The following is a 14768-nucleotide window of genomic DNA, read 5'->3' on the forward strand; positions in this document are numbered from 1 at the left end:
AACTTTCATATGTCTTACCAAGTCCTCTGTATTTAAATGCTAAACCCATTTTTGAATAAGTGTGGCATCAAGTAGCTAAGACATTGAAAGTCACCTAAAGTTTGAAACATACATAAAAAAGAAGTTAGTGAAAGCATTATGTAAACTATAGAAAAATGTATAAATTTAAGGCGTTTTACTCATAAGGATCAGCTATGGCAGATGCTTCAGAGAGATCAGGAAGGTTATAGTAGAATCAAAACCCTTTGAATTTTTTGGATTTGGGAGTTTTTGACCTCCAGTAAATAGTTTTCCCTGGGGATTTCAAGGAATTGTGCTTTCACACATGGCTGGTGGATATATAATTGGTATCATTTTGGAGAGTGCTTTCGCAGAATCTAATAAATTTGAAAACTCATCTACCTTATACTGATCCATTCCAATTTTCAATATATATACTATAGCAAGGGCCAGCAGACTTTTCTCTGAAGATTCAGATAGTAAGTATTTTAGGCTTTGTGGGCCAAGAGGCAAAATTTAGGATATTGTGTAGGTACTTAAATAATAGAACAAATTTCCATGAATCTTGAGTTGACAAAATTCAAAATGTAAGATAAGACTCTTTTTTTGTAATATAGTTTTACTAACGAGAAGAAGGAATTCTTTTTCTTGGGGTAACATTTCACCTAATTGGGGTTTCAACTTAGTGTTCCCTGTCATCAGATCAGTTATAAATGTACATGTGTAAAAACTATTCTTAGCTTGTAGGTAGTACAAAAACAGACAGTGGTTAGAATTTGACCTGTATACTGTAGTTTGTTGACCCTTGTCCCAGAGAAATTTTTGCATGTACAGATATGTACAGCTATAGGTCTATAAATACCCACATGGATAGCTCTCTGAGGCATAATTTTTGGTGGGAATGTCAGGAAGCGTAATGGTATGTATAGTATGATACCATTTATGTAAATTAAGAATACAAAATGGTGCTAAAGATTGTTCACAGATATAAAAGGGTTTATAAAGGTATAACAAAAGGGCGGGATACGTTCTGAACTCCTGAAAGTAGATTTGGGCGATCTGGGCATCTGGGCTTGGTGGGGGGCCAGTGAGACTAGCGTGAGGGTCATGGATCAGGTAAACTTTAGTTATGTTGTAAGGTTTTTAATTTTTTAATAATTTTATTGAAATAATTTACATACCATAAATTCACCGTTTTTAAAGAATAGAAATTAGTGATTTTTAGTATTTTCACAGAGTTAAAGCAACCATCACCACTATCTAATTCCAGAACATTTTTATCACCCCAAAAAGAAACCATTAGTATTTACTCTCCATTGACTCCTCCTGCCCCCTGTAAACACTAATCTCTTTCTGTCTCTGTATTTGCCTATTCTGGATATTTCATATAAATGGAATCATACAACATATGGTTTTTTGTGGCTGGCTTCTTTCGCTTAGCATAATGTTTTTCAAGGTTCATCTATTCTGTAACATGTATCAGTACTTTATTACCTTTTTATGACTGAATAATACATTGTATAGATATATACTATATTTTGTTTATCCATTTATCTGGTTGGTGGACATTTGTGTTGATTCCAATCATTGGTTATTACAAATAATATAGCTATGAACATTCTGTATAGGTTTTTGTATAAACACAGGTTTCATTTCCCTTGGGTATATACCTAGGTGTGGAGCTGCCTGTTCTATGGTAACTCTGTCTTTAACATTTTTAGGAACTGCCAAACTTTTTTTTCCAAAGGGATTCTTGCATTGTTTTACTGTCCCACTAGTAGTGAATTAGGGTTCTTATTTCTCCATATCCTCACTGACACTTGTTACTACTGTCTTTTTGATTTTAATCATCTTAGTGGTTGTGAAGAGGTATCTCCTTATGGTCTTGATATATGTTTCCCTAGTGACTAATGATGTTGAGCATTTTTTTTTTCATCTGCTTCTTGGCCATTTGTATATCTTCTTTGGAGAATATCTATTCAAATCTTTTGCCCATTTTAAAATGAAGTTATTTTGTCTTTTTATTGTTGAGTTGTAAGTGTTCCTTATGTATTCTGAAGGATTTTATTTCATTAAAAGTACAGGTGACAACATGACATTCATTTAAAAAATTCTGGGTGATGAAAAAAATTACTTATTATTTATTGTTTCCTCACTTAAATTGTTGGTGGAAAAAAATTAGGAGAAAATACTTAATTTCTCTCCATAAGAAAAGAATATAAGTATCAGTTTCAGTCCAGAGTTTCCTTTTGTTTCAATGGATACATGAATAGAAACTAGATTTAGAGGGTTTAAGGAATGAGTAGGCAATGAAAAAAAAAAGGTGGCATTTTCCAGCCTACTTTTTCAAGATTTTTGCTGATGACAGATGAGAAATGGAATTTTACTGATGGTTGGAGGGGAGAGGTAGTGATGAGAAAGACTGTTTTTTCTTTAAGAGTAAGTGGTGAATCAGCCATATTTTTTTGGAGAGGGGAAGCAGGGAATAGAGGGAGGAAGCAAGGCAGAGTGAAATTGTGAGCTAATAGATGAGCTAAATCAAATGAAACATCATATTGCTGTTCCAGCAATAGGTAATTATGAAGAAGTCCTTTATCCTTTTTAGACTTCATTTTTCCCATATGTACAATGAGGTGATTTAGTTAAATTGTTTTCTAATTGGATTTTTTAAAAGGTGGCACTGCATATTTAACTTTTCATTTTATGTCATATGTAAGTCATCTTAGTCAAGTTGGCATTTCCTTCAGCTAAAACTTCTATTAGTAGTTGCACTTACTGCTTCATACATTCTTGATGCCTCAGACTGTTGGTTTGCAGTGTTATTAATAAGTATTTTTATTCTATTTCTGAATATATGAACAGTTCTGGTGAAAACAACCTCAATTCATACTGTGCTGGTTTTCCTTTTTCTAGATAAAGGATTTGTAATCTTGGTCAAGGGTTGTTGACAAGTTATTCGGTTATATAGGTATGGTAAATCTGTGTGTCTTACTGCTGTGATTTAAAAGAGAGAGTTGAAATTGGTTATTTCAAAGAGCAAACACAAAACTAAACAAACAAAAAAAAGAAATAATTATTTTTGATGGTTCTTTTGAAATAATTATTTGTGATTTCACTGTAATTTATACTTGCTTGAATGTTCTCTGGAGTCATCTCTGGACAACATGTACATTTAGTAAAAGCTTAAAAAAATTGCAGAATAATATGCAGGACCTTCCCCAAAGTCCTTTGCAGTTCTGCAGACAACCAGCAGGGGATCTCCTCAACACCCAGTTTCCATCTGAGTACATTAATGATAGTGTCTGTGATTATACTGTTGGGACATTTATAGAGTATTAGAAGGTGGCTTGAGAGCGTTCTTAGTTGAACACAGATAATCTAGTTTGATAAAGTATTACCCTGGTTCATACTCTAGAAATATTTGGAGGTTGGGCATCGTTTGAATAATCATGCTTTGTATTAAGTGGTATTAATAATTGCAAATTTCAGAAACTTTTAAATACTGGCCCTTTCAGAGGAAATATGAAATGCTGAAATTGTACAGTGCCCAGAAGTTCTTTGCATATAGTGTTGCTTAGAGCAAGTCTTCAAAGAATATATATGTGGAATAACTTAATTTTTAAGGCTGATCAATTAAGTATTAGAAACATACTTTTTTCTTTTTCTTCTCAATTCTTTATTTCTTGCATCTTGGTTAATAGTGGGATTTATAGGAATCAGTAGGTATATCACTTTCATTTTTCTTGATAGTAATTAAGTAGGTAGGCCCTTTGAAATGCAGTTTTTCTTTGAACGTACAAAATTCTAACTAATGTCTATTTTCCAAAGTGTTACTTCGTTCACTGAAAACTGACTTTACAGGAAAAGATTTGACATTGTCAGTTTGATGAATGGTAGGAGCAGAATAGCTTTTTGAAACCGTTTGGAAGCAGTTTAATATTACTTTCTAAGAAATTGATCATTAGTTTATGTTCATTAAATGAAAGTATTTTGTATTGGAAATTAGTTACTGAGGTATTTTAAACATGTTTCACTGTAGAATTTAGCAGCTAATATTAATCCTAGAGATAAGAAAGTTAGTGCTTTATAAACCCAAGGAATAAAAAATAATAATGAAACATAAATGTTGGGGTTAAACTGCTTTTGCATGTTGTTGGAAAACAGTAACTCTTTGTTTTGTATCTCTGTGTGTCAGTGTTTCCTGTTTGAAACATTTACTTTATTGAAAATAATGGAAGAAGAAATATCATATTCAGTTCTCTGCAACGTTTCATGTAAAATGTGATGTTACATTGATTCTTCCTAGGAAGCAAATGTAGTTTTCAGGAATTTCAGGGAATGCTTATAAAATTTTTGAATGTGATCTGCTAGTTTTAAGTATAAACTTATAAAGAGTAATTTATGCCATGTACCAAATTTCTTGAGGTGAAAAACCTCAGCCCTACCATTATTTTTACAAAAGAAAGGGAAAAGATGTAACATTATTTAGGATATGTTTGGATATCCTTTTTGTGTGTGCATACCGTAAGTTGAAGGCAAAATACTTTTTAAGATTGTTTTTGTTGTAGTTAATGTTCTTTTAGGAATAAAATGATATAACAATGATTTACTAACAATATCTGTGATGTGCACAATGTAGTCAGTTTAACAGAGAATATGTGCATTTTAGCAGACAGTAAAATGCGAAATGAGAATTATGTATAGAAATAAAATGTGAAACCTAAAATTGGTCAAAAGAAGAGTCATCTTGCAGGGATATGAAAGAAATATTGTGTATTTAAATTTCTTAATTCTGACTTAATGTCCTATTTAATAGAAGAAAATGTTGATGTTTGGGAAGTGGAAAAAGACATCAGAACATATTTAGTGTGCAGCTGTTGTAGAGCAAATTGAAACTGACGTATTTCATCCTGTGCTTACTAAAACTTTGTCTCTGTGAACATTTGGATCTTTTCTTTTTGTTGCAGATATTTGGTTTCCAGGCAGGACTGACCTCTTTGGATTGTAGGGGATCTTACTGCGTACCTGTACCGATTATTCCCTCTTTCAGCACTGCTCTTTATGGTAAACTTCTGAAACTGTCCACATGCTGGTAAGTATTGTGTTAAAGTGTGGTTTATGGTAATTTTCACTTATTATCTTAGGAGGGGAAAAAAACCCTATCGTATCTGTCTTATGCCAGTGTGTTAGTTTTATATAAAACCTTAGAAAAATATGTGAAGTTAATACTTCGTGTATCTTTTTTTTACTGAGACGTTAAAAATCTCTTTTAAATGTCTGAAATCTATTAGGTTATAGTATTTGTGGTGGTGATAACTGTTGTTGGGGTAATAACTATCAATCCGTATCACAGCTATAGTAAAATGTTGCTTTTTCACATTGTATAGGAACTGCAGGGCAAGTACTTTCTTTTTTTTTTTTTTTTTTCTTTTTTGAGAGGTTACAAAGATTTTTTAATAAGTTGCAAATTAATATCAAGGCCAAAGTATTTTTCAACTAAGTAACAATTTCATGTGTATTCCTAACCACTGAGAAAAGTATACCCATGACATAGATTTAGTATATTTGACATGTCTGTTTACAGTCACTCTGCATTTGGGCAGAAACTGATTTTAGCCCTTACTTTCATTTAGTATTGGATTCCTTTATTTGGAGGTCATTCTTCCTGAATTAAAAGAGATTTATAGAAAGAGAGTCAATAGTTACTAATCATACCTTTTTCTTTTAGTTGAAAGCAGTGTTTTTAATATTAAAGAAATAATTGTTTAAGTATATGAAATAAGATTTAGATAAATGAAATTATATTCTGGTGAAATATTTCTGTATTTTAAAATTTGGATCATTTCAATTATTGGGAATACATCTTTGCTTTTTCCTCCTAATTAGTATTAAGCTTATTTTTGTAGGATGTATTTTCATTAGTTACTTATGAAAAGCAACAAAACTTTCAGAAAATAGATTTGACTTCTTTATCTAAAGTACTTCATTTGTTAACAATATAGTTCCTTTAATAATATATAACTCTTAAAATGGAATTTGTAAAGTAAATGCTAACATTTTCAAAGAAATTTGCCTGTTGATTCAGAAAATTAAAAAAATATAGAACTTGAAGTTAATTCATATTGGAACCAGTTCTTCTATAAAGTGAAATCACTGTTAAATTATTTTATTCTTAATTTCTCTTGATAAGTTTAATTTTGTCCTTAGTCATCCATAGTCCTCATATGGCACTTATTATGCTGTGTAGAGAATCACTTTTCAACTTTTTATTGTTGTTTACATGTTGCATTTGAGCCAAGTATTATATTCTGGTCTATTACAAAATACCATGGGATATGTCTCAGTTGATAAGTCAATATCAACTTTAATAGATATTTGTATCTGCTGATTTATTTATCACTCAAGACCCTAAAATTTTATTAGATACAATGCAGTTCACCGTGGGAAATACTTAAGTTCTTTTCAAAAATAAAACAGCCAAAATTTCCAAAGTGAATTATAGCCTTTATATGAAAAAAGTTGAATATTTAAATAGGTAAGGCTTATGTCAAGGATGTGTAAGGCTTGCTCTAAATATTGCCAAATTTGGTTTAAAATATATCTGCTGACATCTAAATGAAAATATTCCAATTAAATACTAAAAGCATGAGATCACAGAATGCTAATATTTATTTGGATGTGATTTGCTTTTTTTGTAGTTAAGACCACTTCTACATTATTTCAGTGGTATTTTTGCTATGCTTTACAGAAGTATGTTGTTTTGAAATAGTTTCTTTAAATTGTTTTCCTTAGCAAATACAAAGTAAGCTATAGTTATTCTTAGCAACTCTAAATTGATAGTAATCAATACAAAACTCAATAGATTGAGATGTATCTTAGTTAAATGAAATGAATAAAATACCAGATAAAATACATCATATAATACTTGAAATAAATAGAAATCATATGGAAACTGAGAATTCTATTTAACTGTTGCAGTGAGTGAGGATTATGTCAGCTCTGTCCCCATTCATGGTCTCTCCCTTCCTCAAATTATACAAGCTGTTTCATTTGGACTTTTAAAATTCACATTTCAGAGTTTCTTAAAGCACATTTATGAAGTTGTGTTTATATTTCATGCAGTAATGAGAAGAGCATATTTACTACAGGCCACAGCATTTGAAACAAAGGCATTTTATAGCACATTGAAAATTTTTTAGTTGGTATGTTTGAGTTAGTAATGAAAATCTAGATTTTACTTAAATCAGCAAAATAGTGTATACTCTTTGTTTTAAAATATTTCTAAATTGAGATATTAATTATATATGAAGCTGCAAACAAATAATATTTAATTTAATCAGGTTTGGTAATTTTTAAAATATGTGGCTTAAGTAACATTTAAAAAAAGTTATTTCTCTCCCATTTAAATGTTCATGTTAATATATTTTAACCTGAATGAGCAAGCTATTACAAAACTCCAGTTTCTTAGATTTAATTTTTTCAAAATATTTTGGTTACATTGTATCTTTCATTCTATATTACATAGTTTTCAAACATACAAAAATAAACTTTTCAAAAAATTTTTTTTCATTTTTTTATATCAGGTTAACTTTAGCTCTTTTAGTTCCTTTGAACAGGACTGAAATGTGTAGGGTGTGGTGAGAAAAGCAGTGACCAATAATAATTAATGACATAAATCTTGAGCAGTTAATTTAAATTTTAACTTGACTTTTTTTGATATGAGATGTTTAAAAAAGGGCAGTAAATGGTTGGTTAAAGGACAATAAAGTATCATAGCATTGTTTTTGCTAGCAGAATTAAGCATTGGTCTACTGTCCATAGTTATTTTAAAAATTTCTACAGTGATAATGCTTTTAGGCTTTTAGATATATTCTTGGCCTTAACATTTTTTTCAATACAGAGAAATGATAAACATTTCAACTCTTCCAAAATTTCTGATTTAAATATTAATATCTTATAGAAAAGTGCATATGTTACAGTGTTTCATAACTGAACTGAATGCTTGGTAACCAGCTGAAAGATCAAGAAACAGAATATTATCAGCATCCCAAAAGCCTCTCTCTTTCATCCTCCTCTAGTGTTAACCATTATCCTGGTATCTAATAGCATATATTCTTGGATTTAATATAAATGGAATCATACAACATATATTCCTTTTTTGACTGGTTCTGTCACTTAAAATAATTTGTGAGATTCATCTATTCTGTGTAATGTAGTTTTTAGATAGTTTGCCTTTGTCACTATACAATGTTATATGAACATTGACGATTTACACATTCTTGATCTGCAGTTTTAATTTAAAAATAGGTGCCTGAAGTTTGTGTCAATTTCTTTTTTTTTATTCCTTTGCTATTTTTTCTTTCCCTTAAGATGCTTCAGTTGTATTAGGGGACATTAGATGTCATTAAATATTTTTCATTTTTCTGTGTCTTGCTGGGCATTGTGCTAAGTGTTGGGATTGGGGAAAGAATAAAGTAGAATGCAGTGAGGGTAAAAGATATCCCCTCACCAGGAAGACTTACAGTCTAGTAGGGGAGGACACAGACACATATGAAAACAGTTGTCATTAAATTGCAAAATTGAGGCTTAAGCAGAATGTCTTTCTTGTTAGTTTAAAAAAATTAGAGAATTTCTCTAGGACCTCAGGAATGGCTTCAGAAAAGTGGCATTGGAATTGGGCTTTAATGGCTGAATCAGTTAGATATCCAGGTATTCAGAGGCTGGTTAGGGTGTAGAGGCTTCTAGGTGACAATGTTGTCTGGGCAAAGTCAGGGTTAGTCCATTCAGATCTGTGAAGGGATACAGTGGGAGAGGAATTTGGAAGACTACTTTGGGCCTGGACTTGTACACAAATAAGGATGTCTACACTTTTTAATATGAACACTTAAAAATAGTTAAACCAGTTAATCAGATATTCATTAGTCCCATTGCTTTCTGATCAGGCTGTTAAACTAACAACCATAATGTAGTTTCAAGTTCACTTTCTCCTATAATTGAGGGTTCAAAAATATGATCTTATTTATAAATAAATTTTGGAAGTTCAGAGAAAAATTACTTTGGCTTAGAAAGTCATGGAGAAAATGGAGAAGGTAACTTTCAAGCAGGTTATTAAAGAATGGGTAGGATTTGAAAGAGAATACTATACTTTTTTATACAGTGTTAGGCACTTAGTTTAACAAAGTTTTCATAACAACCCTGTGAGGTTAGGTGATATTCCCTCTTATAAAACTAAAAAACTCAGGTTACATAACTTGTCCAAAGTCACACAGTGGCTGGACAAGGATTCTCATGGAGGGTTATTTGATTCCAAAGTCCGTGATCCCTTCCTTACCCGAAAGGAGTGAAGATATAAATTATCTTTTATTAATCATCTTTGAAAAGCTCAGTATACTTTCTTGCCTTCTAGTAAATATGAATTTCCATGTGTAGAGAGGCTAGTTATGATAGTACAGCTAATAAGTCTGAATTCTCCTAGTAGCAATTAATAGTATATAGATACTACTGTGCTGCTGATCTCGTAGAATTGAAGTTCATTAGAGTTAGGTGGAATCTTAGGTATTATCTCAATTTCTGAGTCGTTATGACATAGCTTTGATTTATGGTCATCTATCCAAGGCTTGAACATTTTATTCAAAGGGAGTTAGCTACTTTCTGAGGCAACCAGATTCATTGTTGGGCAGCTCTAAAGCTCTTTCTCATATTGAATCAAAATCTGTTTCATGTTTCTTCTTTTTCATAATTATTCCTTATTTATGTCATGAGCCATTTTCATACTCATAGGAATGTGGGAAAACACGTATTTCTTTACAAGATTAAGGGATCCATTCCTTACTTAGCACAGTGCCAGATAGCTTGGTTTTGACTAGTGAAGTTATTGAACAGTTTATTTGTGGGAGGAAGATGCTTCTGTGGAATCTGTGTTTGAGTTCAGTGTTAAATAGGAAATACAGGATTTGGTGCTAGTAGGTTCATGGTATTGATGGGGAGAGGTGAGGCAGATACTGATCCTTTTGCCTCCCTGAAATGGAAACTGAAGCAGCCATTTTTCTGCTGTAACACCAGACTAAATGCTTTTAGCTTTAATGGAAGCTGGGCCCTTCAAGTATAACAAAAATGCCCATAATATTTATTAGCAAACAGAGAATGAGTAACCCACCCCACAGGACTGAAAATGGTGTTTGCTTAACTGCCCAGTTTGAGGCCTTAGGAGCATAGAGTTGGGTGTTTTTAATGTTCCTGGAGATAGATCTTTTTAATTCCCTTGTTTCCAAAGCTGTGTTTATTTTCATCTGTCTGCTTTTGTGATTCACATTCTCTGTAGCAGAATGTCTTAAAACTGGTAAGATTTAACTGAGATGTTAATTCTCTTATCTCCACTTGAGTGGCAGCAGCCTGATTTTCAGCTTTGGTTCTTCTGGCATCTGGAATATGATTTCATGGAATGTTTTGAACTGAAAAGAGACACCTACATCATCTATTACAATCTTTTCATTTCAAAGATGAAAAAACTGAATCCCAGAGAGGTCAAGTTACTTAGTTAAGAGCACACAGTTAGTATCAGTGCCTCGATTTGATTTTCATTTTCTTGATTCAGGGCTCCTTCAACTGTATCACACCGCTTTAAAAATTATTATTATTTTAATTTTTATCATGGTAAAATATAACTAACATAAAATTTACCATTTTAACCATTTTTAAGTGTAAGTTCTGTGGCATTAAGTACATTCACGTTGTTGTGCTGCTGTTACCACTATTCATATTACCACTTTCCAGAAATTTTATATTCTGTACCCATTAAAACAATAACTCCCATTACTCCCTTCCTTCAGCTCCTGGTAACTACTATTTTACTTTCTGTCCCTATGAATTTGACTATTTTAGATACCACATGTAAATGGAATCATTGAATATTTGTTCTTTTGTATTTGGCGTATTTCATTTAGTGTAAAGTTTCAAGATTCATCCATGCTATAGAATATATCAGAATGTCTTCCCCTCCCCCATTCCCCCCCTCCTTTCCTTCCTTTCATTCCTTTTTAAGTTTGAATAATATTTCATTGTATGTAAATACCACATTTTGTTTATCTATTCATGCATCAGTGGACATTTGGGTTATTGCTACCTTTTAGCTATTGTGAATAATGCTGCTGTGAACACATGTGTACAAATAATCTGTTCAAGTCCCTTCTTTCAGTTCTTTTGGGTATATACCTAGAAGTAGAATTGCTGAATCATATGATAATTCTATGTTTAATTTTTTGAGAAATTGCTGTTCTGTTTTTCACAGTGACTGCACCATCATTCCCATCAACAGTGCACAAGGGTTCCAGTTTCTCCACTTCCTTACCAACTCTTGTTATTTTCCATTTTTTGTTGATAGCCATCCTATTGAATATGGAATTATATCTCATTGTGGTTTTGATTTGCATTTCTCTAATGATTAGTGTTTTTTTTTGAAGTATAGTTTGCATACAATAGTATGTTAGTTTCAGATGCACAACATAGTGATTCAGCATTTAAATAAATTATGAAATGATCATGGTAAGTCTAGTGACCATGTTATCATACAAAGTTTTTACATTATTATTGATTATATACCTTATACTGTATATATATCCCCATGACTTATTTATTTTATAACTGGAAGCTTGTACCTCTCAATCCCTTTTACCTGTTTCACCCAACCCCCTACTTCCTCCATCTTTTCAAGTGCTTATTGGCCATTTATAATCATCTTTGGAGAAACATATATTTAAGTCCTTTGCCCATGTTTAAATTGGATTGTTTTTATTGTTGATTTGAAGGTGTTCCTTATATATTCTGTATATTAATCCCCTATTATATATATGTGATTTTGTAAATTTTTCATCCAATTCTGTGGGACTGTATTGCTTTTCAATGTTAAGTCTGTTTACTTTAACTCCAAAGCCAGAAGCTGAGTTTATCTCCTTTATATCATTTACTTTTTGTTTGAAATGTTAACTTTTAGATTTGACACAGTTTTTCTTAAGAATTGGTATAGCTTAAGCAAGTAAAAAGTGGTAATGTGTTTATTTGGAATAGGTCTACTTAATTTGGGGAAGAGAAGAAAGAGATGAATTTGTTAGAATTCTTTGGGTTGTTTACAAGTTTATCTTCACAGTATTTTTTGCTCTTACTGTTTGTGAGATGGCTTACTTACAATAGATTGTTTTTCTGCAAAATGATTTTGTAACTTTTTGTGGTATAGGGAGATCTTTTTCTGCTTAATTTTCTTCTCATGTTTTAAAGTTATATATCTGTTAAGCTCTGCAAAAGGTAGATATAGTGCTTGACATATGGAATTTATAAGTCTTTAGGTTATAGACAAGTTCAGTACTGCAAAATAAAATAAAAATTAAAACAAATGAACAATTAAATCAAATGACCATTCAGCTCATTACTTTCTTTTATTCGGAATAGGTTAGGAGGACATAGAAGGTTTTAGAAATAGTAGGAAGGTTGGGTTCTTAGTACCTATTTTTAACATGAATTCATAAACACCTCATGGTTCCCATTCTGGGTGGACATATATATTTGTCATGTTTTGAAATCCATATGCATATTTGCTTCATCACCTTTTTTATTAGCAATAAGACATTAATTATGGAAACTTTTTAAAAAAATAGGTAATGCTAAAGGAATCCAAAATAATTTTTGTGAGTATTATTTATTAAAAAAATACTATCATAGGCCTAGTGCTCATTGCTGTTCACTTTGAAATCGAAGAGAATATTGAAATATAGCTCTTTGAAGTATTATCAAATGGTAAATCAGTTCAGCCAAGGCACATACTCTGATTACAAATTATTTCTCTAGTGATAGATATTAACGTTGAGTTTAACAATCTGATGATAGAGAATATGTTTTAACAAATACAAGCAGATATGAACACTTATCTGTGTATGGTCACATAGCTAAACATTTCAGAATAGACTGGGATTCATATGTTAGTCTCTGAAAAATCCAGCATTGTTTGCTTTTTCTCTCTGTCACATCCTATTGAAATGGACATACATTGCAGATACCGGTTTCTGCTTCAAAGATAGGTGAATCAAATGAATGAAAGATAGGCGAATCAAAGATTTCTTCATCAAAGTAAGATTCGAACTTATCGAAATATGTGAATGGCATCTATTCCAATCAAATAGCCGTACAGTTCTTAAAAATTTACAGATCTTTTAAAGAAGCTTAGGGAAGTTTGAAAGTGAGACATACAGCCATCTTCATTTGTCTTTGGCTCAATTCATGCATTCATTTTGTATGTCAACTTTGAATTTCCTTAGAAAATACGTTTTTTTGTCCATCTGAAATTTTAGATTGAGCACACAAGAATGTCCTATCTTGTGAGACCCTAAGTGTGGGGTAAGTCCAAATTTTACAGCCTTAAAGGAAACAAAATATGTGTGCTTTATTTTATCTCATTAGCCTACACGTTAGAGATGGTTAAACATGATCACAATGAAAATAGCCCATCTGATCAATTTCTCCATTACATCATATGGTAAATTTGATTTGGAAAGTTCATAGTGCAAACTGTTCTCATTACAGTTTTCTTTTTTGATTTGGATAACTTGCTGAATTTTTTTTTTTTCTTTTTTATTGTAATAGCTCCCTTTGTAGCAAATGGTTAGGTATTACTTGTATTGTGTACTAAGGTGCTGTATTTTTATATGAACTGTAATCTCAGGTCAGGCATACAACAGTGGACTCATGCTGGATGCTCTGTACTTAATGTAACTTAATCTTCCATCTTACGGGATTCTGTGTTGTGTGACTTGCCCTATTTTGTTAATGTAACCATCTTTTCATTATAAATCAAGCATTTCTTTGCATATTTCTTAGAATCTTTTTTTGTTTTGCTCATACTGTTTTTGTCTTCTACTGCCTTTTTAAAAATGCTTAATTCTTCTTTTGTGTCTTTATCCTGTTGACTAAAGCAGGGAAGTCTGACCAGAATAGACAGGATGCATATTTTCTTCAATTTTTGAACAAGTTCCCCAATCTGTTACAGTTTTTTTTTGAAACTCCAAGGCGTTTTTCCACTATGTTTGTCTGCCTTTTTGCATACTTGAGCTTGTTCTTTATTATTCATTCAGGTCTATTCCACAGATAGGTGATGAATGCCCACTGCATGCCATACACTCTGCAGGGCTTGGCTAGAGATGCACCAATAAACAAAATAGGCAAGATACCTGCCCTCATGTCAGCAGAGAATACACAATAAATTAAAGGAATTTTAAGGAGAGAAAAACTGCTTTAAGAAGCAGTGTATATTGTCTTTTAAAAATCTAATTATAAAATTGTCCTTTTTGCTGTTTTGGGCCTTGGAAGGAGATGCTTACATAGTTTTTAATTGCATAATATTGTAACATTATTCAATATTTTTTTGTTTAATTTTTATTAATGATTTATGTTTGAAGTGAAAACCATGTAATTAGTATTAAAGCAAACAGTGATTGGAACTGAAATATAGGTTCCTACAGATAAGTGAAAACTAATTGAATTAATAAATTAAACATATTGTATTTTTATTTTCCAGCTTTATATAAGCTTTTCTAAAAATTTGATTTCTCAGCAGTTATTTTAACATGTGCACAATCTCCAGTATTTATGGAGGTTAACTTATATTAAGGCCTTTAAGACCTATTTATAAAATATACATATTTTTAAATTGTATCCTTGCTTTATACTCTTAACATCCACTTTTCTACATTATAATGTTTAGTGTGAATACACCTCAAAAATCC

At 31.6% G+C, this 14768-nt stretch overlaps 1 protein-coding gene across 7 annotated transcripts in view; it reads left to right on the forward strand.

Annotated features, from left to right (window-relative positions):
* Positions 1-14768, forward strand: part of VPS13B (vacuolar protein sorting 13 homolog B) — a 765002-nt gene that overhangs the window by 100487 nt on the left and 649747 nt on the right. For all 7 annotated transcript variants that reach the window (XM_068526231.1, XM_068526229.1, XM_068526230.1 and 4 more), the window contains exon 16: positions 4968-5092. In XM_068526231.1, coding sequence (XP_068382332.1) covers positions 4968-5092 — 125 coding nt within the window. The remainder of the gene's footprint in view (positions 1-4967; positions 5093-14768) is intronic.

This window comes from Eschrichtius robustus, chromosome 17 (genome assembly GCF_028021215.1).
Source record: "Eschrichtius robustus isolate mEscRob2 chromosome 17, mEscRob2.pri, whole genome shotgun sequence".
Classification (NCBI taxonomy): domain Eukaryota; kingdom Metazoa; phylum Chordata; class Mammalia; order Artiodactyla; family Eschrichtiidae; genus Eschrichtius; species Eschrichtius robustus.